This window comes from Lates calcarifer, linkage group LG21 (assembly GCF_001640805.2).
Source record: "Lates calcarifer isolate ASB-BC8 linkage group LG21, TLL_Latcal_v3, whole genome shotgun sequence".
Classification (NCBI taxonomy): Eukaryota; Metazoa; Chordata; class Actinopteri; family Centropomidae; genus Lates; species Lates calcarifer.
Genome location: NC_066853.1, coordinates 7,277,773 through 7,303,106, shown reverse-complemented (window position 1 = coordinate 7,303,106; position 25,334 = coordinate 7,277,773). Strand labels below are relative to the sequence as shown.

The 25,334-nt window shown below is 41.6% G+C and overlaps 2 protein-coding genes across 2 annotated transcripts in view; one reads left to right on the top strand and one right to left on the bottom strand.

Annotated features, from left to right (window-relative positions):
* megf6 (multiple EGF like domains 6) overlaps positions 1–25,334 on the top strand; it is a 56,977-nt gene that overhangs the window by 22,851 nt on the left and 8,792 nt on the right. The window contains exons 6-25 of the mRNA XM_018681133.2: positions 962–1,084; positions 2,674–2,799; positions 3,269–3,391; positions 4,347–4,469; positions 4,874–5,011; positions 5,183–5,305; positions 5,741–5,863; positions 6,007–6,252; positions 6,354–6,482; positions 9,038–9,166; positions 9,539–9,667; positions 13,621–13,755; positions 14,216–14,350; positions 15,439–15,564; positions 15,928–16,059; positions 16,320–16,448; positions 16,614–16,745; positions 17,101–17,229; positions 21,272–21,400; positions 24,093–24,221. Coding sequence (XP_018536649.1) covers positions 962–1,084; positions 2,674–2,799; positions 3,269–3,391; positions 4,347–4,469; positions 4,874–5,011; positions 5,183–5,305; positions 5,741–5,863; positions 6,007–6,252; positions 6,354–6,482; positions 9,038–9,166; positions 9,539–9,667; positions 13,621–13,755; positions 14,216–14,350; positions 15,439–15,564; positions 15,928–16,059; positions 16,320–16,448; positions 16,614–16,745; positions 17,101–17,229; positions 21,272–21,400; positions 24,093–24,221 — 2,688 coding nt within the window. The remainder of the gene's footprint in view (positions 1–961; positions 1,085–2,673; positions 2,800–3,268; positions 3,392–4,346; positions 4,470–4,873; positions 5,012–5,182; positions 5,306–5,740; positions 5,864–6,006; positions 6,253–6,353; positions 6,483–9,037; positions 9,167–9,538; positions 9,668–13,620; positions 13,756–14,215; positions 14,351–15,438; positions 15,565–15,927; positions 16,060–16,319; positions 16,449–16,613; positions 16,746–17,100; positions 17,230–21,271; positions 21,401–24,092; positions 24,222–25,334) is intronic.
* Positions 9,740–24,963, bottom strand: LOC108886331 (EH domain-containing protein 2). Its single transcript, XM_018681132.2, has 8 exons — positions 24,585–24,963; positions 16,606–16,734; positions 12,459–12,857; positions 12,164–12,340; positions 11,903–12,000; positions 11,048–11,460; positions 10,784–10,948; positions 9,740–10,682 (listed from the first exon to the last, which is right to left on the bottom strand). The coding sequence occupies exons 3-8, from the start codon at positions 12,677–12,679 to the stop codon at positions 10,122–10,124; spliced, it is 1,635 nt and encodes a 544-aa protein (XP_018536648.1). The 5' UTR covers positions 12,680–12,857; positions 16,606–16,734; positions 24,585–24,963; the 3' UTR covers positions 9,740–10,121.

Genomic DNA, 25,334 nt, shown 5'->3' with positions numbered 1-25,334 from the left:
TGAATTAAGTGTTCAGGTACATTGTCTTCTCAACTTGCCTCCATCTCTGTGGAACATGAATTTCAGTCTGACCCACATGTGGACATATGGACCCTCTGCAGAGGAACACTTTCCTATGCAGGAAACAAACTGATTGCACGCATGCTACCACACAGTGAGATAAGTCATTCATCATTCACTAAGAAGACACTGAATGTGTATTTTTTTCCGACAGGAGTCAGAGCATGGGGTCAGTGTGGTATGCTTCTAAAGCAAATGGCAATTCCAAATCTTGCTCACACACGCTGGCTCCCATCGGAAGAAATGTATAGAAATGAATAGAAACTTTTCAATAAGCGTTTTGTATTTTCCTTCACTATTAAATAAGGGGGAGGCATGATAATGAGGCTTAAACATGACAACTGAACTGTATAAGGCTCGAAAGTAGATTTTTAAATGAAAGTAAAAGAGAAAAAAAATTTGAGATCTGGTCAAAACTATGCAATTACAACTCTTTAGCTCTGTAATACTAAAAATGTGTTTTTCATTTTCTCTTATTTGGCTCAATGCAGATGGAATGTTTAATTAGGCCGCCTCAAAGTTGGATGTGAGATTTTATGAAGGATGTAATAAATATCTTGTTCATAAAATGCAGCGCAATTTAAGCTTCCATTCATTTAAGGATAATTTTCCCACAGCTGATCAAAGTTCTCCGTCTGTCATTGTTCAGCTAAGCTTCAGTTTTTAAAACAAAACATGACTCAAGATAAGAGGCCATTTATATGAATATGTCCATGGATCTGTCACACAGTCAGAGGCAGACTAACATTCCTAACATGTTTAATTTTTAATGACTGTACATATTACTGTGCAGTCTTGTGGTACATGGCATATTCTGTTCTGTTAATGAGCGTTTTTTTTGATGAGCATTTGTCTGTGCATGGTTATGTAAAGACGTATGCATATGTATCTGTTTGTCCAGACGTAAATGAGTGTGAGGAGCTCAATGGAGGATGCCAGCAAACATGTGTCAACACACAGGGCTCTTATCGCTGTGAGTGCAGCGAAGGCTTCCGCATGCACGCTGATGGTCGGACCTGCATTGGTAAGTACCAAACACAAATATTTATTACACTTGTGGTAACCATTTTCTCTCTACTCCTCCCCACATACTGCATTTTTTCCACACCAATATTGTAGGATTGTTGCAAATGTTCCCCTCAGTGATGCAGAGGAACAACAGATAGTGCACAGAAGTGCAGTTTGAAAAATTCTACTCTGTGGTCAGAGCTGATTTCTCCTTAAAGCCATAGTTCAACATTTTAAAAAGATACACTTACAGTCTGTATGTTTAGTATGAAGCTAGCTAGCTTAGCATAACATAAAGACTGGAGGCAGCTACCCTGGCTCTGTCTGAGGGAAGCACAATCAACTCTCAACACATGAAGAGTTCACCAATTAGTACATATTATCTCGTGTTAATCCAAACAAAAAACCAACATATAAAGATGACTGGTTGTGGCTATGTGCAGGACTTTTTCATGGAGTCTCTGCTGTTTGCCTGGCAACCTCACGGCAATGACAAGTAAAGTAAAACTGCAAATTGTCATTTCTTCTACATGATTTTTGTACTAAAAAAGGGTAGGAGCAGACGAGAGTGGAATCAATCTTCTCATCTTTTTAAAAAGTAGTCAAATCCAACATATGGTATGAATAAAAACTATATGTTTATTATTTTGTATTCTATTATCTATTATGTATTAGCACAACTACTAACTCTGACAGTTAGCATTTAATATTTTCTCATATGCCCTAATGTGTGAAAATGGCTAATGGCCTGCTCACATATGGAATAAACATCTGGTCCCTGCTGGTCCTCAGGAGACTTAATTCACACTTTGCAGTTTGTTTCCAGAGTGGCTGTGTCCAGTCTTAGAGGACATGTGGAAGAATATCTGTATGTTGATGAATACAATAAGACTTTAAAGAGCAAGAGTGCTTCAGTGCTTCAGAGCTTCAGTGACTAATCCCAGTGTCTAGTGGGGAAATTCTAACATGAAGTAACGGGAGATATATGAGGTTTGTAAGTTTTAGCACCATATAAAACCTGTAGGTAATGAGAGTAATTGTTACTCGCTGAAAACCTGCACTCCCTGGTTTCTTTTAGTCTTATTTCTCTGTCTTAATGCTTCCCTTTGCCTGCTTTAGTATTGTGGTAAAGGATAAGGATGGAGGCAGAGGGATAGCTAATTGTGTCTGTTGAAGTCATCAGTGTTAAAAGCCAGCCGTTCTCTCAGTTTTACAGCCCGTCTGTGTCATCATGTCTGTGTTTAGAGCACCCAGAAGGCACACGGCTGATATTCATATTTGGCACATCATTAAATCACAGGAGTAATGGGATGGAAAGATCATTAGAAAGTAACCAGGGGTACCCACTGGACCCGGGCTTGAATATCATTTTCCAGTTTCCAACCTTTACCCAAGTGTTTTCCATAATTACACGGCTGCTCAGTTTGAGGTGTTAAAGCCATTTCAGGTTGCCAACAAATTCAATTAGATCTGTTGTCCTTTGTGAGTTCAGATTTTAAATGCTGTATAACTAGTTTTACATTCATTTATTCTATTTTATCCTACCCAGGCAGATGGGTTTTAGCCTTTTTTTTTTACCATGTGTGTTTCTGTTTCGCTTTTAAGCTGTGACTTCTTGCTCTGTATTGAATGGTGGATGTGAGCACAAGTGTGTGGACATGGGGAACAATCACTACAAATGTGAGTGTCGAAAGAACTACCAGCTGAAGAGAGATGGAAGACACTGTGAATGTGAGTAATTTGACAACAAATGCAATATGCATGAATATTGACAGTTTGTTTATGTAACTACAGGGCTGTCGGTAGGTTATAAATTGGAACAAATTACAGCACAGATAAGGAACTGTAGTGGCTATTGCTGTTAGTGTACAAGGTAGGAAAATGTAAAGAGGAAAGGAATTTGAGAAGCAACTTTGGAAACAGTTAAAAGCAGGAATTCAGATTTGTCCTCTTGGATTTTAAAATGTATTTGTTAGTTTCAGTAGGGATCTTCAGCTCAGATATCATGACCAGACTCACACAGTACGGGAAACATGTAAGAAGGTACATGTGGCTGAGTCAAATTTAGATGCTAATCTGGTGTTAAAAATTAAAACTGTCCTTATGAACGAACCGGTGGGGTCACAGAGGCACCTGCTGGGCTGACCTGGCTACAATCTTAGTGTACGTCTGTGTGTCTGTGTGTGTGTGTTTGTGTCAGTGAGGGACCCCTGTGAGGAGAGGAATGGAGGCTGCGCCCAGCTGTGTCTCTCTGAAGACGGCCGGGTTCAGTGCAGCTGCCGACCTGGTTTTACACTGGCTGGAGATGCCAAGAACTGTGAAGGTGAGGAATTGCGCGCACACGCAGGCACGCACACACACACACACACCAAAAAAAATAGAGAGCGGATATATCAAACAGACTGAAAAATACCTCTCCTGGAATGTGCTACAGTTTAAGAGAATGACATTTATGATTTTTCCGTAAATTACAGCCACACTAAACCTCCCTCTGAAAGTCTGCACTACAACAGACCTGTACTGATTTGAGAGGCTGATGTTGGAAATGACGCTCATCAACATTTCTTTTTCTCCACCTATGGAGGAGAAGTGAAGCCAGCATAATCTGAGCCCAAGCCTTCCTGCCTGAGGAAGTATTTGCTACACTGTTTTGAAATCTTTCACACGTCCCGATTTCCTAGAACCATATGGGAGAAAGGTTTTGTAATGCCTGCTTATCAGTGTGACAGAACGCGTGTTTAGTTCATTAACCTCTGGTGTCAGAAAATCCAGCTCCAAACAAAGGCATTATTAATTAAAAGTTTCTCTTTATCTCAGTCACCTGATCTCCAACATCCCGAGACCCTTAACATTTGTAACTCTCTCAGTGTTTGTGCACTGATAAAACTCAGACAAGATTTCTAAGTTGGTTTTTGAACTGTTTGTGTCGACATACGTGTGTGTTTCTGTTGCTGTATGAACAATAATAACCCAGGTCTTTCTGGTCCTGAGAGCAAATTGTGACTTTGCCAAGAGGGTCAGGTTACTAAATTCTAGTTAAAGACTGGAGGACAAGAAGACATATATCAGTTTCATGACCTCTGAAATGCTCTGAACTTTGGATATGTCTCAATATGACCTAGAGACACATTCTTGTGTTTTGCAACTTCATGAAACAAATAAATCTTGATATAAATGGTTTGACTTTCTTATGCTCATGTGATATTTAGTTTTTTAGTGTGTAATGTTGGTGTGTGAACATGCACATCCATGTCTTTTTTTTTACCTGTCTCCTATAGACATTGATGAGTGCAGTTCAGGCCGTGCCAAGTGTTCCCACGGATGTGTCAACATGCTGGGCTCCTTCAGCTGTGTGTGTCATCCAGGCTTTGAACTTGGTGCTGATGGCAAACAGTGCTACCGTAAGTAAAGACAGTAGAAATTAAAATCCACAAATTTCAACTACTATTGAACACATTTTTTTGTGCAAATGAGCAAATCCTTTCTCAAGCGCCAAAGCATCCAAAATGTTATTTATCTTGTAAATAAAGAAAATGATCTGTAATACATGTATTACAGTTTGCATACAAATGAACCAGGAGCATGAGGAAATTTACCGTTAATCCGCTCATGTTTCATCTGCCAAAGTAGAAAGAAACATAACCTTTCCAATTTCATGACAATGTGCATTTTTTGTGTATCTGCTAATTTCAAGACTGGAGCCAACCAAAGAAATCCTCATTAGCCAGAGATACCCCACAACATTGTCTTATGTTTCAGCTCTGGTTATGAACTGTAGTCGTGGTTTTGGTCCTCTCTCCTCCAGGCATTGAGATGGAGATCGTCAACAGCTGTGAGAAAAACAATGGAGGTTGCTCTCATCATTGTGAGCACACTACCAACGGCCCCCTCTGCTCCTGCAACCACGGCTACCAGCTGGACCAAGACAGGAAGACCTGTGTAGGTAAGAATTTCTGTCTGAGGCTTCTTCTTATCCAGAGTCTAATTCCCAATTGTGTCTTTCTATTCTTTTTCTGTTACTCCTCTTTCATCTCCACTCACTTTCTGGCTCTCTGCTTCTTTCTTTCTGTCCATCTGTTGAAACCAACTCTGTACCACTGTGTGCCTTCCTCAGATAGTGATGAGTGCATCAGTGGGGAGTCCTGCTGTAGTCACTTCTGCAGAAACTACCCGGGTGGCTACGAGTGCAGCTGCAGAGCCGGCCACAGACTAAACCCAGACGGCTGTGGCTGTGATGGTAAGACTGTCGGATTGTCAGCAGATTACCTAGTCTGGTGCTTTTTAAGTGTTTTCTATGTTGTGGCACAGCTGTGCAGGGCACAAAATTCCAAAAGGACATTTACCAACTGACTGCTCAGAAATTAAGTTTTTCCAAGTAATTTCAGAGCAGAAAACTAAAAACAGAACACTGAAGAGTTGCCAGATGGGTAAAACAGCAAAAAATGCAATCTGCATGAGCAGAAACAAACAGCCATGTCTTCATCTGACTGGAGAAAAACTACAAGGTCCACCTGAGCTTGACCTGCACAACCTGTCTGACACTGAACTTCTCATCATCATTAAAAACTTGCTGTGTGAAGCTTTTATCCAGAGACAATGTTTACACCTGAATTGTGCTATTATTACCCTGTCGCTCTCTTACCTGTGGGATGTTTGTGAACACTTCTGTTAGACATTGATGAGTGCTTGACAGAGACCTCAGGCTGTGAACACTACTGTGTCAACACCCTGGGAACATACGAGTGTTTCTGTCGACTGGGCTTCCGCTTGGATCACGACCAGCACTCCTGCATCTGTGAGTAACATTTACATTTAGTTAGTCCTGAATTTTACAGTTATATCTTTATTTATAGTCACTGTAAACAGACATAAGCCAAATTGTAAATTCAAAAGAATTACATTTTATCATGAACCTAATCTTGTACTGGGTGTGTTTAGCGCTGTATGGCAGAGAACTGGAAGAAGAAGAAGAGGAGGAGGAAGAAGAGGAGGAGCAGCTGGAGGTCCACAGATTACCTGATCTGCTATTTCGCAAGGCTCCTCAGCTCCTGCAGTACACAGCAGCCCTGCGCTCCCGCTATGAAAGTGATGATGATGATGATGGTAGCAACGGTGGTGACAATGAAAAAGAATTAGAGATCCAGAGAGACCGCAGGGGAGAGCTCAGGCTGGACAGCCACATAGGTAAAGTAAAAAGGAGAGAATTTAATTTTATTTTCTTCCCAAAACCTTCAGACCAAGAAGTTATGAAAAAAAAGACAGACTTATTTTCAGTTCTTTTTCAGTGTGTCTAGATGGCTCGTTTGGGGATGACTGCAGTGTGAGCTGTGAAGACTGTGTGAATGGGGAGTGTAGTGAAAACAGAGACCGATGTCAGTGCTCACCTGGATGGACTGGGCTCATCTGCAACAAAAGTAAGTATAGTTCATTATACATTCTACATTTTGTGCGTTGCATGCTACATCTCTTCATTGCAAGTGCTGCAGAAGGCTCAACTCAGTGTAACCTTACTTTTAACACACCCCTGAGATGTCCTGTGACTATTTAAAGGAACCTACAAGTCCTCCAGCAGAGACGACCACATGGGTCGAGTGTTTCTTGAATTAGGGCCCAGCAGCAGGAGATTTGCCACAGATAAACTCCTAATAATCACTGCTAAAAGAAATTACACACTCCACTATCTTGTGACAATACTACGGTAAAAATTTGGTTGAATTTAGACACCAAAACAACTTGGCTAGGTTCAGGGAAAGGTCACAGTTCGGGTAAAATAAGAACCATGTTACAGTTACAGAGGATATTTGTCATCATGGTTACAATAATAAACACATGGTTAAGGTAATAAAATGTTCATGTTTAAAAGAAACAACACTGATTGTTGGTTTGAAACTGGAAACAAACAGCTGTCCCCCAGGTTTAATCCTATCCATCCACCCCAGCCTCCTCCCTACACGGACTTTGTTACTGTATAACGTCATCTGATTTCCTCCTTTGTTCCCATAATAATTTGTTGAAAAGACTGATGCTATCTCACACGATTGCTAGATTTTGTTTAGTCATAAAATGTAACTATGGGCCATAAAAAGCTGCCTTGCACAAACAGACTGTCTCAAGTCTCAAAGGAATAGTTTGACATTGTGGGGAAATACACCTATTTACTTTTTCCCCCAAGAGTTACATGTGACGATATCTTTCCATTAAATATGAAGGTACAGCCAGCAGCCAGTTAACTTAGCTTAGCAAAACAGCTAACTGCATGTTGGCTGTAGCTTGTGAGTGGTACAAGGGAGTGGTGTTGATCTTCTCATCAAACTTTTAGTAAGAAAGTAAATAAGTTTGTTTCCCAAAACATTAAACAATTTCTCTAAAAGTTTAGGGACCTGAATATTTCATATTGTAGAATATAAAAAATAAATGACTCTGGCTAAGACGTGTATGGATGGGAGACCAAAATGAATAATTTATGTCCAGATCATATATATGACAAGCAGATAATGTTCAGTGTACACACACACACACACACACACACCTGGTTTTTCCCACAGGACGCATCCTCCTTTAGGTCTATCTGAGCTACCCACAGTAATGTGGTGGAGTTATAGAGAGATGAGATAGCTCCCAGTGTGCATCGATCCAGGGCCATGTATCAAAACCTGTCGGCTCCTCTGCGTGGGAGGCTGGGTTGTTTATGGGCTCCTGAACACAAGAGCACCGGGGGAATCAATCTGTCTGCTACTGGAGTGAGGCCAGGGCCCACAGCAAGAGCACAGCCTGAGGCCAAGGATGTCCACTACTGGGTTAGAAAGCAAGGCTGCATTGTTCCCCATCCAGCTCCATGATTAATGGCTGTCTTTGGTCTGAACCTGAGTCGGGCTGGTAATCATAAGAGGAGAGCCACGTGGGATAAACCCGTTAGAAGCAATCTGTCACTTTTAGAAACATGTACCTTAGGTGGCAGTATTCGGATGCACACCCTGAAGGTGATGGGTCTGGACATGGGTAGCATTTCCAGGTGGAGTAGATGTCCAGTTTTACAGCCTGGAGCAAAGATATAGGAATAGTTAGAGAAGGTAATAGGATAGTGGTCTATAAAAGCTGGTGATAATTTTGGGACTTTGGCCTTTAAAAAATGAATAAAATATTTAACAATTTACACGATTTGATCCACAATCCACATCTCTGTTAGATATAAAAAATCTCAGCAAAAAGATTGCTCTAACCTGTCTATCTTCATGGCTCTAAATGCTTAATCCTGGCCAAACAGGAAATAAAATGGCTAGGGGCAACCTGTCAACTTTTCATATTATTGGTGGAGCAATAAAAGCATTTTGTGGTATTTAAACAGCTCTGTGTGTTCTACATGCCTCAACATGCCTTAAGAAACACCCCAGTATCAATTCCATGGTTATGAAGCAGAATCAAAGCCCCATAACCCCACCCAGTGTACTGCTCTATTACTTTGGTTGTGATTCCACACGTACACATCACAACAGGCATGAATGATGGTATCACTTGATTGTATGTATGAAAAAAAATTGTGCAGAGAAAACTTAGATCAGTTATTCTCGTTAGACTAACCCCTTTCTGTTCTTTCAAATGTAATAATGCTGTTAGCTCCATAGACATTTTAAACTGATTTATCTTCCCATGGAGTGACATAAAACTGCTGCAAAGAAAGTGTGACATGGAATTTAAGCAGACATTCACTTGATGGATTGTAACACTCTAGCACATCTTAAACAGCCAGATGGCTCGTGTTGTAATTGCTAACAAGGCCAGAGAGATTAAGAGTGTCAGAAGGGCACACACCATGGGGAAAGACAGGATGGAAGGTGGAAGTGTTGACTGACTTCTCACCGCCAGTGCATAGACCTTGCATTTCCCACAATTTGATCCAATTAGTAGCACTGATATTAAGGTGTCAGTGCTGTTTTCCCATGCTCCACGCCTTCTCTCCCTCTCTCTACAGCTTGTCCACAGGGGACCTATGGGCAGGCCTGTAACAGTCTGTGCCGTTGTCAGAATGGAGGCTCGTGTGACCCTGTGACTGGGAAGTGTTTGTGCCCCCCAGGGGTACAAGGCCTGCTCTGTGAGGATGGTTTGTATATACTCTTTCCCCTACACTTTAAGCAGACATGCAGCCACAAGAGTGTGAATACAACAACTAGGCTTTAGTTCAGTGGTTCCATTTCCAACATTTTTTGCTCGTGACCCTTTGATGTGAAGCAATATCTGCCTGCTTCTCATCATAGACTGTCATTTGTAATTTGTTCACAGGTCAGTTGAAGACTGATTTGTCCTTAAAACTCTTAAAGATGTTGTCTTACAAACTGACCCTGTGTCCTGTTTTTGATTTTAACTTACCTTGTTTAAAAGTTGGCCCTTGCTCTTATTACAGTGGAGTACATTCTACAGAAGCAGGCATCTTACTGAAAATATAACAGCTTTCTGGCATTATTCATATTCACAGGTTGCCCAAGAGGTTATTTTGGGAAACACTGCAGAAGAAAGTGTAACTGTCCCAACAATGGACACTGCCATCGCCTGTATGGAGCCTGCCTGTGCTCTCCAGGATTATATGGTCGATTCTGCCACCTGCGTGAGTACCAACCTCACCTTACCATAATACACGCTGCATGATGATGATGATGTTGCCATCGCAATCAAACAGTACTGTTAAAAGTTTAATGCCATTAATAAGAAATACATTATGATTATGTGAGTGTAAAAACCAATATATAACCTAAAGGTTTTAAACTGAAGATTAGAATTACTTCCATACTTTTATCATACAGAATACAGAAGTGAAATTGGAGATGAAAATATGATGAGAAAAGTTTGTAGAGATCAAAACCATCAATCGTAATTGTGGTTTGGTGTCATGATTGTTAATTTACAAGTGGAAAACACCTTCTCAGCTTCATGAACAAGCATTGTCCACTTAGGGTTTTTTTTTTATATCAAACTGCTATAAGAAGATTAGAAAATTATATACACATTTTACATATAATGAAGACACATCCACAGCCCTCCATTTCCTTTTGATGCCATGTTTACTCATCCTCGCTGGCTGTACTTAGCCGTTTTGACGGTGGCACCAGGTGAGAAGGCAGCTCTCGCGGGAGCCAGTGGCCCTCCAGTTTTCCCTCAATAAGGTGGACTGCTAAAGCAAACTCCTCATTGTCCAACATGCCATCTCCGTCCACATCAGACAACCTCCAGATATGAGCGAGCACGGAGTTAGGCAGAAGCGTGGTCGTCATCCACTCTTTGACTTTGGTGCCGCTCAGTTTTCCCTCACTTGGACTGAGGTTGTAGAAAATCTCATCGTATTTTGGCTTGTATTTCTCCACCACCCACTCGACAAAATCTGCCTCGCTGCTCTCATCATCTCTGGGGAGTTCCTTGAAAGGATCTCTCTTGTAATGCTCAGGCCTGAATGTTCCAAGAAAATCACCATCCAACACACCAGGGAGGGATTTCTTCCTCAGTTCTTGTTTTTGAAGTAAAGGCACCAGGTTTGCTATGTCGGTGGTCAGGAGTTTATCCAAGGAAGCCATTAGACTTGGTTTCAGTGTCTTGAACTTTGAGAAATCTTGGCTCAGAAGTTTCTCCTGGAGATATTGCAATCACATGTAAGGCTCTCAGAACACATTTAGGTAAATTAATTTAAAAAAAGAAGGTATAAATACAGCAATTAAAAGTAATATTTGACCTGCATCTTGGTGCAATCAGGGAAATCTCCAGCTGGGACTCGATGCTGTTGCTGGATCTTGGTGAAAATTACAGGAAGCTGGTAAATCAGATTGTGCTTCTTGCTTTCTTTGCAAAAAATGGTCGGCATCTCCTGCTTAAGATAGCTGATAATGTGTGCGTGAGCCTAGGAAGGGATCAAAGAGACACAAAGTCACCATCACTGCAGCTGGGTTTGTAAAAATAAAGTATGGATTACATTTGACTATATGAGGAGATCTCTTACCCTTACTAAGCGTGCCCTCTTCACCAGGTCATTCAGCTTACGTACTGCAGCATTGCGTGGGAGATTCCTTATGTCGGCCAAAAGATCCTCCTCCTCCAGCTCTATCAGCTGATAGTGGTCACACATCTGTCTCGGCTCTGACCAGAAAGACCCGATGTAAACCCGCAGGATCTCGGGGGTTCGGAACACTTTCCCCAGCGACCACATGAGGGCACCGTACACCCTCATGAGCTGCTGCGAGTCCACCCTGTCGACCTTGTTGAGAACCACACGCAGCTTATCCTCGTAGCTGCTCAGGGCCCCAAAGGCCCGAGTGAGCTCATCAGAGAACTCCAGTTTATGTGCATCAAACAGCAGGATGATTCGATCCACACGCTCAGCGAACCAGCGCAGCACTGCTGGGAAGTCATAGCCTGAGGATAAGGAACAAAAACATAGGGTTTTCATTAACACTGTCTGTAATGGGGCGAGCCTCAGTCCTCAAAATGTAGAGGAACATATAACATATCCCAGTGGTCCTCACTGGTTTCAGGCCATTTCAGTTACACCCATAGATTAATGTGTCCATAAAACAAAGTGAAGACTGCTCAGCTCCTTACTGCTCGTCTCCTCCCAACTTTGCTGTCATATTACTTTCATCTGCTTTGCTTCTGACTTTAAGTGTTTGAATTATGTTGAGCTGAAATGTTCTTATTTTACTGCATCCACTGACTCTCGTCTTACCGGGAATTTGAATCCTCCCGACAGCAACAATGCTGTCCAGCTTTAACTGTTTAAAACTTAATGTATGGAAGTAAAGAGCCAGTTATTCCTCCTGATTCTGAAAACAAAAATCAGAAAGATATTCAACCCCACCTCGACTCAGTTTTCTTTTTGCAGCAGTTAAGATGCCCGGTGTGTCAATAATGCTGATGCTTTTAAGGACAGGATTTGGCATCTGAACACACTGAAACCTGCATTGAAAAAAGAAAAGAATCAAAGAAAGTAAAAAAAAAAGTAGTAACTTTTGGAAGAAACAAGATATTACATCAAAAATTATTTTAAAATCCCCAGTCCCCTCTCTCTCTTTCCCATCACCTCTCTAAGCCTCTTTTTTTGTCTGTCAAGTCCCATCACCTGTTCAGAAAAGAATTTCCAAAGGGGTCAAGGTTGCGAAAAGGCTTTTTAGGGTCGACTGTGAGGGCATTCCCAGGGATGATTCCTTCCGGCTCACCATACATGAGAGCACTGAAGCAGTCAGTGGTTGGCTCTGGTCCAACTCTGCTGCCAGGAAAATCTTGTTCTATGAGATACCTGAAGACAGACACACACACACACGGCTTAAACCACCACTGTTGTGACCCTTTCCTCCAACACACAAGACATCCAAAGTTTTTCTAAATGCACAAAGGTTAGAAGACCAGAATCTTACCTGATAAAAGTTGTCTTTCCAGTTGAGTACTGTCCCATCACCAGCACCATTGGTTTGTTGTCAAAGTCTGCATCCTCATAGCTTGGAGAGTGGAAGTGATGGAAAGAGTAATATTTCTCTATCGGCAGCAGCCTCTTATAGTAAAGATTCTTCAGCTCCTCTGTCACCATATTGACGTTCCCCAGTGTTTTAGGGTTGCTCCTAAGCCTCCGGATGGACATGGTGCTGAATTTTTGCTCCTGGTGCCTCAGTGTGGAAGCTGCTTACCCTTCTAAGACTGAACTGAATGATGGAAGAATGTGCCCAAGGAATATTATCAGATTCTCACAGCTGTCTGCTCCATCCTGCAGCGGGACATTGAGAGGGTGGAGAGGGTGTAACCAGAGCCTGCAGCTGCACCTAACATGGAGCCAATGTCGAGAGGGACAGGGTGGAGTGGAGTTCAGTTTTTGTTGCTGAGCAGGGACAGTCTTGGCAAAATTCATGCAGATTGATTGTTCTAAACACTGTGTGGGGATGTGGCAGTGTTTAAATTTTAAAAGTCTTACGTAACACTCTGCATCCATTTATTCAGCACTTTTGTTTCTGTGATATAGTCTCTAGAAAACAACCAACACCAGTGGCAACAAAGTCACCACTGTTATTATTTTTAGAATTCAAACTTTGCAGAAAAGCACTTGCACAAGTAGTTAGCCTTGTCTTAAGTTAGACATGTAATTATACTTCAGACAGGATGAATGACGCACCATAATTTTGTATGTAAGTTCTACAAATCAAGGGATACTGGAGGCACTGGTCACATGACTTAAACTAGCAGAAGTCTGAGGTTGTGATAACAGGGTGGTTGGGTGTGTTTGTTTTCTTAAATGTAATCTGATAGTAGAGAAGGTTTCATTTTAACATTTTTTTCTTAATTAACTATGCCCACCTCCACTTTGACAAGCAAAAATGTGTTTTCTTTGCTTAACTTTGCTTGGTTTAGTGCAGGGTTATGCAGCTTTCCATTCATACAAATACACAATACTTTGAATGTAAATCATGTGTATGTTGGTTTTGTATAATATCATACAAAAATGAGAACATCTTGAAAGCATTCTTTGTCGTGCATCAGCCTAACGCATGCTTATTGTCTGTTTTCAAACCGATCCCGTCCACCCCTCAGCTTGTCCCAGGTGGACGCACGGCGCAGGCTGTTCCAAGGAATGCGACTGTGTTCAAGAACATTCCTCTGGCTGTGACCCCAAAACAGGGAGTTGTTTCTGTAAAGCTGCATACCATGGCCCTCAGTGTGAGAAAGGTATAGGAACTTCACAGAACTCATTTATTCAACGACAGCTTGAGCATTCAAGAAGATCCCAGGAATGAAGTGGTTAAGATTTGTGTTAAGTTACACTTCATCCACAGGGTAAACATTTTCAGGATTAGCTGCCTAACTTCCCTTTGACCATTTCATGGCTTCAAACACTGTAAAGATCCAAGTTTATTTCCCTGCAGTAATATCAGTAGCTGAGGGGGAATAAACTGTGCAGCCATGCTGTTTCCTTGCAGTGCAGGTTGAATGTAATTGTCTATAACAGAAAACCAGCTGAAGAAGTTGCTTTGATATAACTAAATTGATCACAGAATCAAGTCCATCACTGGTTAAGATTTGAATAACCCAAGTGACTGTCTGCCCTACATAGTTTTACAAACTGTTTGGCTGTCCATCATGTTAATCTTCCCTTGTTCTGTGTGTATGTTTCCATTTCCCAATGCAGACTGTGATCCTGGCTTCTTCGGTGCAGGCTGTGAGCAGCCATGTGACTGTCCAGGTGGAGGGTCATGTGACCCCAGGACTGGAGAGTGCAGCCAGCGATGTCCTGCAGGACTTTATGGAGATAGATGTCAGCTTGGTGAGACTAAAAGCTGCTTCAGTGCAATTTAATTAACACTGTGCATCAAACTATAAAAGTGCAGAGGTACAAGTTTTTGTAGCATATAAGATGCACACAGCCAAGTTATTTTAGGTCAAACTTATGCTTTAGCGTCTCTGTACAGTGTTTGGTCCATCACAAAGCTCACCTCCACAGCACCCTCTTGTGGTTATATAGTAGAAAACCATTGTGAATACACTTGATACAAGCATATGAGTGAATATGTGAAATGCGTGGGCCTGCATACTGATACATGCGTCTACATGTGTGGTTATTGTTTGCATACTTCACACTTGTGTGAATGCGAGCCCTTCCTGATAAACTACGTCACACTTGACAACACAAATAGTTATAAATGAGTTCCTGAATTTCTCTACCTTTGTCACAATCCTTTTCAATTCCCAAAACACCAATAAATCCTCCTTTATTCTGTCTTCTCCTGTTCATTCTCTGTTACCTTTGATGGATTGAGTGGATTTAGCAGGTGAAATAAATATGGCTCTCTTGAATTCACCTGGTCAGTGCAGGTGTTCCTGTTATTACAACCAAAAATATGAGTGTTCCCCCACAGCAGGGTGTCCTCTGGCTGTTTACTCTACCAGTTGATGGAAAGTTCAACCTTCTGTGCTATGATCTAAAGTGATACAGAATATTGTTCAGGAGGCTCTGGTAAAAACAGGACTTTATGTCTCTTGAGGAGTGGACTATGATAACAGAGCAGAGTTACAGTATGTCAGCACTAATGCACAGTCCAGGTCTAGGCTTGCTGGGTTTGTCAACGCCAAAAAAAAAAAAAAGAAAGAAAAAAAAAGTCATCCGCATTTGCTGGATTGTACTTAGCTTAAGTTGCGGGCCAGGTCATGACAGGGGCGATTTACTTCAGTTACTACTGCAGAGGCTATTGGCAGAGACTGAATAATAAACAGAAAATGATTATTTCTAAAATTTCTCTATTGCAGTTTTCTCCCGTAACCCATGTGTGCAATGTTGTGTAATCCTGTCTTGTGTTTTTTCTTCTATATCTGTTTTTTTACTTTTTCATTGTGTTTTTTATTATGTGTTGCTAGCCTGCAAAGCTGGGAGCTATGGAGAAAACTGCCATCTGACCTGTAACTGTGGAGGATCTCCTTGTCATCCCATAACCGGACAATGCATTTGTCCTCCTGGGAAGATAGGACACTCCTGTCAGGAAGGTATTGCTCCTTAATATTAGCTTTGGGACGTTTTAGCCTGATCACGTTGCAGCTTATAGGGGGAAAAAATGTGTTGAGGGACAGTTTGAACTCACTGACATTACAAGCTTGCAGTATTATTCTTAGCCTACTGAACAGCCACAGTGTTTGTGTTCTTTGTGCTTCTCTAAACCAAACCATTTAGAAACTTGTCCTTTGCTTTGAAGCTTACTTGCCTGGTGAGACATATTACCCCTTTCAGATCCATTTAATACATTTCTCCCCAAAATTATTAAAGCATAAGTGGATTTAGGGCTTTACAAAGAACTAACTAACGTAAGTGGCTTAGCGCAGTTAATCTGAAAGACACTTGATTTTCCGCAGACTGCCCTGATGGATTCTGGGGGTTGAAATGCCAGTCAACTTGTCCTCCCTGTGTGAATGGAGGCTCCTGCAACAGGCAGACTGGAGGCTGTGACTGCAAGTCGGGCTTCACAGGAAATCTCTGCCATACTGGTGAGTTTAATCGCATTGAGATTCAAGAGACGAAACAAAATTTTTGATGTGATTTTGTTGTTTTAACGAATCATTCGCATCTATATGTCGCAAATAAAAGCATTATTCCAGATGTTTTCATTCTGTAATCGGATTTGCTTCATATTTATATTGTGTTTAAAGCAGCTCATGTAGTAAAGATATTCTTCACTTCCATCAATCACATGTCAGTCAAAGTGGATTACTAAGGCATGTTTCCTATGGATGTCTTCTGTGTACAGAGTGTCCCCCAGGTTACCACGGCCCAGGCTGTTTAATGCACTGCTCATGCCACCCTGATGCCGGCTGTGACCCACAGACTGGACACTGTGTCTGTCCTCCTGGTAAAACAGGCCACGACTGTTCAACATGTAAGAGTTGTAATTATCCTAAAAAATGATAATACATTTCACCCCAGTCGTTTTTCAGTATGTTTGTACGAAATTACAGTGTTACGCAGTCGCCAAAAAGGTACCAAAAAATCATTCAGTATCTTGTACATAAGTTTCACTGCAATACTTCACTGACCTTTACAGCATGTGAATCCGGTTACTGGGGCCAAGGGTGTGTCAACAAGTGTCAGTGCCAGGACAGCTCTCTGGGCTGTGACCCTGTCAGCGGTCAGTGTGTGTGTGAAACTGGCTTCACTGGAGACCACTGTGAAAAGAGTGAGTTAACATCTTAGGTATCAGAGTTTCAGAAGAAATGGTTCAGTGAATGCTGCCACCATGGGGTGACTGTAGTTATAGCATCTTTTGAATCATTTTACAAAACTGAATGTAATTTCCTAGATGTTTTATCATAACATATTTGAAGGTGCTGTGTAATTAGAGATTTGAATACATTATAAGAACCTCTTTAAGTTCTGGAAGGAACAAGAGTACTTAGACGGTTTTTAACAGGCTGCATTTTGGTTAAAAGATCATGATTTAAGATGTTAAAGATCATACTGCTGAATATACTCTCTCATATGTTTTCTGTGTTGTATTTATGTTCTGCATGTTAACACACTGCTATTCACAGGGTGTGTAAATGGCAGTTATGGGCAGGGCTGTGTCCAGCAGTGCCAGTGTCAAAATGGAGCCCATTGTGACCATGTCAGTGGAGCCTGCACATGCTCTCCTGGATATGCTGGCACTTTCTGTGAAAAAAGTAAGACTTCTTTTGTTTCTGATGAGTGACTTATTAGACTATTCCTAAGAAAAAAGTTAAGCTATACTAACATGTATGAAATGTTTGGGGTCACTTTAACCTTAAACCAACCTTAAACCATCTGGAAATAATGATACTAAATGATTTTACAGACCCTAAATAATTGACTCACTCTACATCAGCCCACTTTTTTTACTGAATTCATAAGAACAACGAGCTTAATATTTAATGTACATGGGCATATATTTTCACAGGTACCTCACACAATCAAAGCTCACATGCATGCTCAAATGTCTTGAGGAAAGCTGTACACAGATGCTCCACATTCACCCTGATTATATAATTTAGATTTTCATTTTAAGAATTTTATGAAATACTTAACCTTGGGCCTCATGGCTATTTTTAATATTATCTGGCCTTTTACAGACCAAATGATGAATCTTTTATTTGAGAAAGTAACTGTCAGATTAATGGATAATGAAAATAATCACTAGTTGCAGCTCTACATTTTATATTTAACATTATTTATATCAAAAACATGCCCTGTTGGCAAAGTTTTAACAGCTGAATTCAGATTAATTTTGGAAACAGTGATCGGTTTGAATAACTTCAGGAGGCAGTGTCTGTTTTGTTTGTTAAATTATCCATGCTAACCTTGTTGAGCTCTGAGTGATTTGTTTAACCACATTCTCAGTCAAGGCAAAACTGCTTCTCTCCACTACAGGTGACATTATGTGTCTTTAACTCCTAATACACTAGAGGGCGCTGCAGGATGCTCTTCTGATTTTTCCATCTCTTCCCAAGTTTCAGTGAATCATCGCACAGATTCAATGAATCATCAGATTGTCCGTGTAATGTCATGAGCAAAACCATTTTAAAACCACACAAATCCCAAGATATAATTTGTATTAGTCATTCTGGGAGAGATGGACTGTATTTCATAGGCTGCACAGTCTTTTCAAGCACCCTGCCATAGCAAAACCTTCATGTAACTAATATTCATCTCGTCAATATATTTGTCCTGAACTGTGAGACATGCCAACCGTCCAAGAGTCTTAACAATGTAATAGATTTGTTCTTGATTATAGTCTTTTGACTGAAAGTGGCCTCATGTTATTACAAAGTGTAAGATTTACTGTAAGTGTACTACCAGGCCCAGAAATTCATACCACCTCCGTAGTACGTGGGGCATCGTAAATCATGGCCATGTCACACTAGAACAGAGCTTCACATCCCTAGTCATAACAGTCTAATGGCCTCAGACGTAGACGTCACTCTGATTGGACGTTGCTGTGGAAATACAGCTATCGGTCTGACCAGATTCTGTTTTCTGAAGGCCTTTTCCCCTCAAACAGAGGTGTCCAGTTTCTCAGTCTTCTGCTGGGCCTCTTCCTTCAGGAGAAGTCAGGAAGAGGCCTGCACCGTGAGAAGGACCAGATCTCTCTACTTCATATGTTTCACAGAATTAAAATGGAAAGAGATGACTTTTCCCTCCTCAGTGTTTGCTCCTACGTGGGCGACTTTCATCCACACTCTGGCTTATATCTCATTATTCATGAAAATAACCGGCACTGCAGCACCCAGAACGCTTGTTACTATGGTAAAAGCATTGTTTCGCCGAGCATTCTTGTGCCGCTGAGGCTGATGCTAAACATTTCAGTCAAGTTTTGTCGGAGGAAACAAGCCATTGTGCTGACATGGGCCCTGCACACTGGATCACTTCTTCAATTAACGTGGATTGCGCTCCGTTTCTAGTTTCTAGCTTTGATGTCTGCATCAAAATAGTTCATTTGGTCACAGTAAAAAGAGCTCTGGTTCGACTGGCATTGAACATCCGTGTTATTGTTGAAGAAAGAGGGTTGTTTTGTTGTTGTTGTGTTGACCTCTTTCAGTGTATAAGACCCTGAATAGCACCAGGAAGTCCTATTCTGTGTTCTCTCTATCCGCTCTATTTCTGTGGTCTGCTCTCCCCTGGCTGTGTGGTCCCTGGACCTGCTTTATGGGCTGACAGCAGTGGCTCTTACACAACCAGGGATCTGGAAATAATCCTCCTGTCTTAAAGAGCTCATTTAGTCTAGAGATGGAGTCTGTCAGCGATGGCACAGTGTGTGTGTGTGTGAGTGTGTGTGTATGTGGTGGACTGAATCCTCTGTGCCTACCTATAAACAAAGACTCACAGGGAAGAGTCTACATTTACAAACACAAGCAGACAGTGTGCTAATATCAGATGACAGATGGATGCTCTGCGGTTAATATGGAAACCAGTCGCCCCCTGCTGGCATAAACAAACAATAAACTTTGCCATCCAGATGTGTCGCTGTAGTCCCTAGAGATTTAACGCACAGTAGATGTGCTGCAGTAAACTTTGCTGCATTTGAAAAGGAAGGAAAGTGTTTCAACATGCTGATTTGATAACTGTGCCTGGTGGAAAGACCTCATTCATCACTCATCTGAGATGTTTTATGTTTCTATCTTAACATCAGAGATGTGTTGAGCCCCTGTTTCATTGAAAAATAAATTATATATCAGAATAACATTCCTGAAACATTCTCCCGCGGGACGGAAAGACCAGCTTGTTGCCATGGTATCAGCAATTGCTATCATAATACTAAACAACAGACAATAAACCAACCATTTTGCTACAGCGCTACCACAGACCTAATGTACAGCTGGCTTAAAATGACAGCATCCTCAGTGGGCTAGCTTTAATAACATCGCAACCTAACCACTACAGAGGCAGGCAAAGACGTCATGCTGTCAGCGTGGGAACAAGGCAAAGGCCACTGCCAGAAACTTCTGAGCAGGAAAGATACTTTTTCCCAATTTGAGGCCTCGAGAGAGAAAATGTAGGAGTGGACAGCATCATCAATTGGAGCAGGAGAAGGAGGGTATGATGCATAAACTGTAGGGGAACACCCTGAGTACAGAACTGTGGTATTCAGAATACATAAAGCCACCAAGTTACACATTTCTACAGCACTCCCAATTTGTGGCTTCCTTTGGTAACACAGTCTACTGCTTTCCTTATAGATAGAAGAGGTAGTATATAAATGAAAAAAAAGCTGCTGGCTGCTGAGATAATTTGGGACTGACTCTATCCAAACCCTCACTGGGCCCCGATTTTCTCACTTATTACTGCAACAGAAAACAGAAGATTGCACTCGAGGAGAGAAATGTCTGCAGCGGCTGTCAATCAGTCAGACTTTGGCAACGCGAGAGCAGTGTTCCTGTAAATAAAGACCAGAATGAGAGAACTTTTTGTTTTGCAAAATACAACTATCATGCTTGGGTTAGGACTGTGATCTCTTTGGTGACAAATTGAGCGATCAAAAATAGGCCGTGAATAAACAGAGTCATTCTTTCCTGCTCTGGTGAAGTCATGCTTACAGACAATATTTACATCCCAGTAGTGGAAAGGCTCATTCATCCCGTGGCCTCTGGCTAGGTTCTTGTGGATAGGAGGCACTATGTTTACCAAACTCTCTGAGTGTCAATTGACTCTACACACACTTAAACAATCTCTCTGGCTCTCCTTGAGAATGGGAAACAGACTCTTACACTGGTATCTCCTTGCGTCAGCAGCAATACTGTAGGGGTGTAAGTGTGTGTATGTGTATGTGTTTGGGGGGGGGGCACAGTAACCTGGCTTTGTTTTGCAGTGTATTGGTGGGGCCTGTGGACTCAGCAGGTGCTCTAATTACCGGCTCTCTGTGCCCCCCCTACCCTGAAAAGGGAACAGCCTCCGAGCCGCCGTTGACTTTGATGTGGCCCAGATCCACCACACATGTGGGACATGAGCTCACTTAACGAACGCAGACGCTCTGCAAATGAACAGCCGCAGCGTGGTACTGCAATTTGATACTGGTATTTTCAGTAGGTGGTAAGACAGAGAGGGAAAGTAGGAGGAGGAGAAGAGAGTGAGAGATGGAGAAGTGAAGAGAAAGAACAAAATAAAAGAAAAAGTTGGCATCTAAACCTTTTTCTCTCCTCTTTTGTGAAGCTGCCAGTTCTAACCAGTCGGATGTTTTATCTTGGCCCACAGTGTGCCCGGACGGCTTTTACGGTCTTGACTGTGGCCAGATGTGCGAGTGCAGGAACGGTGCCCGCTGCCACCACATCACAGGAGACTGCCTATGCACCGCCGGCTGGGCAGGACCACACTGCATTCTGGGTAATGGAAGCCACATCATTAAAACGGGGTGTGAGGGAGGCCCTCTCTGCAGCCCATCACGACATCCTCTCCTTAAACACAACTATGATGTGTTTGTGAACAATTATCTCTATAATGAGACATTGCCAATGACTTTTTTTAGGGATGGGTAAGGGTGGAGAAAGGAGGGAGGACAAGGGTGCCCTCTGGCATACACGGTTTAATTGAGGTCTATTCTGGATAAATGCACCCACGTGTTTATAGTGATCAACATTAGCAAAGGGAGAACATAACTTGGAAGAGTCTTTTAGTAGCTAACCAATCAGTGTTCTCATGCTAAAGTTTCTTGAGGATTTCATGCCGTTGTTTTAATGAATCCAGTGAAATGCCCACTAAAGCTCTTAGTCTGTCATTCTGCAGTCTTATTCAAGACTTTCCTCTTGCCACAGCCATTTTGTGGTCCTAACTACCCGAGCCAGAGTCAGCAGAAAGCCACTAGCATGACTTAATGATGCATCTCTGTCATTAGCGCATTTTCCTCTTTCTTAGACCCCAAATGTCATCGTGGACTTTGATCATTCAGAAGTTTACAATATGTGTGCTGAAAACCCTAATGCCCTAAAATGTCCTTATTCATCTTCAGTGGATGTAGCTGTGGTATGTTTAAAGGTAATGCTGAATGTGTTTTGTGTGTGTGTATGTGTGTGTGCTGTATTATGCTATCATGTGTGCATGTGCCTGCTTGTGTGTGTGTGTGTGTGCTTTGTGTGGGCAGAATGCCCAGAGGGTCATTTCGGAGAGCACTGCGGTCAGACCTGTGAGTGTCAGAACAGAGCCAGGTGTGACCACGTCACCGGGCGATGCAGCTGCGCCGCCGGTTGGACCGGAGTCAGCTGCCAACTGAGTGAGTATCTGATCACTCACTCCCACAGAATGACAATGAACAAAGCTGTCAAAATATTTGCTGCTACTTTCTTAAAAGTACCCCACCAGCGGCAATGCATGCTTAGTCTGTTTCCTTAACCTCCCTGATATCTGACATCATTACTAACCATTTTACAAACCACGCTGCTGTGTTCAGACCTCCACTGGTTTCATTCATTTCTATACAATCTGTGGATCAGTAAGGAGACTCTTAAAACATGCTGGTGTGTATTTGACAGATGTAAATGTATCGTGATGTTCATTGTTACGGTTTACACAAATCACGTGAGTTTAAGGAGTCTGACAGCTGAATTTCACAGTGCTCAGAAATTTATCAAACAAAAATGGATATGTGGAACTATAAAGAAAACACATCAGCAAATCAAAAACTATCTGAACAACAGCTAAACTGAAATCCTGAATTTGAAAACACTGCAAAAATGTTGTGTTGGAAAGTAACTAAATAAATTTACTCAATTACTGTACTTAGTGTAAGTACAATTTGAGTTACCTCTCCTTAACTTGCGTATTTCCATTTTATGCTACTTTATATTGGCACTTCACTACATTTCAGAGGGAAATATTACTGCTACTCAATCACATTTATTTGACAGCAGTTACATTTAGAATGAACATTTTACACAATGGATAATATGACAAGCTTTTAAAATACAACACATTGTCAAGGATTATACCAGTGGTTTCCAACTTTTTGGGTTTGTGACCTCTTACAAAAAGCAGTGTGCAGTCGGGGTCACATTTCAGATGTCTGTTAGCTGTTAACAGCTTCACCAAATAGTGATTTTTCCCCCCTCTAAACTTCTCACATGGTTTAATTTAAATAAATGTTCAAATGATCCAATATCTTACCAAAAATCAAAGATTAGAGCAAAAGTTCAAAAACTGAAAACAGATTTGTGAATCAGAACTTTGTTTTTTCTCCCTCCCTCTCTCATTAATCATCTCATGATCCCCTCAGATGTATCTGCTGTTTCCATGAATAAAACAAATGGTAAGCAAGTAGTTCAAACTAGCTCCATCTCTAGCAGTAACAAGCTGCTTACACAGACACACTTTTGCTTCAGTATCAATCATCTAATGATGTCATATATAATAATGTACCAAAGCACCCCTTTTACTTTAACACTTGAACTACATTTTGTTGGGGCTGCTTCGTCCCAGCTGTCATTTGTCTTCTCGGCACTTCTCTCTATAACAAATAGATGTGCAAAGACTGACTGAAAAACCAACCCTCATTCTCAAATCCCCTCCCCTACTTGAGACAATTGAGACAAATTACAATACATCTCACACTATATCAGTCATGGGCGTTGGATGCTAAGATAGTGAGATGGATATTATTTTATTCTCATATTTTGATGATTACTAAAAGTTTAATAATGTGTTCATTACTTGCTCATCTTCGATCTCATTCATTTAATTGTGTTATGTGATTTCAGCGTGCCCTGCAGGACAATATGGGGAACACTGTACTGGCCAGTGTCTGTGTCAGAACGGGGGCTCTTGCAATAGCGATGACTGGTCAGTGCTCCTGCCCACCTGGTTGGACGGGAGCTGCCTGTGAGTTAGGTAAGCTCTACTTCCTAACTTCCATCCATCCATTTGTCCAGCCATCCTCTAATGTCTGTGGGTCACAGGGAGGCTGGAGCCCATCCCATTCACATTTATCCCATTCACATGCCTGTCCTTAGACTTTTATATTTGTGAGATACATCATTTCTTGAATGTAACTTCTATCTGAGGTTTCCTCCCTCTCCCTCTCTCCTAGAGTGTGAGGAAGGACGCTATGGAGAGAACTGCACCCAGGCCTGCAGTTGTACAAATGGCGGGAGATGTGACAGAGTGAGAGGAAGCTGTGTCTGTCAGCCCGGTTGGACAGGGGAGCTCTGTCAGTCAGGTGACTTCCTGAACCTCTCATCAGCATTGTTGTATCACAACATATTCGTTTATATTTAGCATATTTTAGATTTTAATCAACAGTGTCTTGAATAAGCTGCACGATTATTTTTCACGATCATTCACTGATTTTAGGGACAAAATATTTTGATTGTACTTTCCCTTTAAATAAACACAGCGCCGCATCCACTTCCACGTTGTGCTGCACGCTAATTTAAGACTTGCCCTTATTCTCAGTGCATTTCCCAGAAGCAAAATAGCAATAAATAAATAAAATTGTTACCAACCAATACCAACACTTTTTAAAAAAACACAAAATTAAAACAAGTAAAGAGCATTAATTTGACTCAGTGTGGATACATACCTGTGGTCAAATGAAATGCGATTCCATGGATTACTTCAGTCTGTCTTCGGGAGATAGATGGATAAATGTCACTGTTATGGATGAGTTGACATTGGACAAGGACAGTGATTCAGTGAGGCAACACCGGTGACTTATTCCTCTTGGCCTTCACGCTTTCATCCCACTGCAGTTTGGGTTTTTTTTTTCCACGTGCTTGAACAAGCTAGGTGTGTTGCTTTGCAGCGCAGACACAAGCCACTCTTTGCACATGATTTGTTCTTGATTAACATCACTTGCCCTGAATCCGAAATGTTTCCAAACAACGAGGACAGTTCACTTCACCACCTGCTCCAAACATTTGATTTGAATCTGTGACCGGCTGCTGCAGGGTGCGCGCGCACCGGCAGGACAGGTGATAGGTGAGGGAGCGCTTGATTTGATGTACAGAGGAGTTTTCTAGGAGCGGGGCACGGATTTTAAATGTCAGTATCGCTGACGATCGCCGGTTTTTTTTTTTTTTTTTTTTTTGTCTCAATCAATCAATCAATCAACCTGTATTTGTGTAGTACCTTTCGTACAGGTTAGTGCGGCTCAATGTGCTTCCCAGATGACTGATAGGCCATTAATAAGAAATTGGGATTAAAGAGACAAGACAAATAAAATGCTGACATTGAAATCACAGTAAAATAAATCCAGACGCTAAAATACCAATATTGATACAGTTAGATAAAAGCTAAGAAACAAAAAATAATTGTGGTCATCATTCATTTC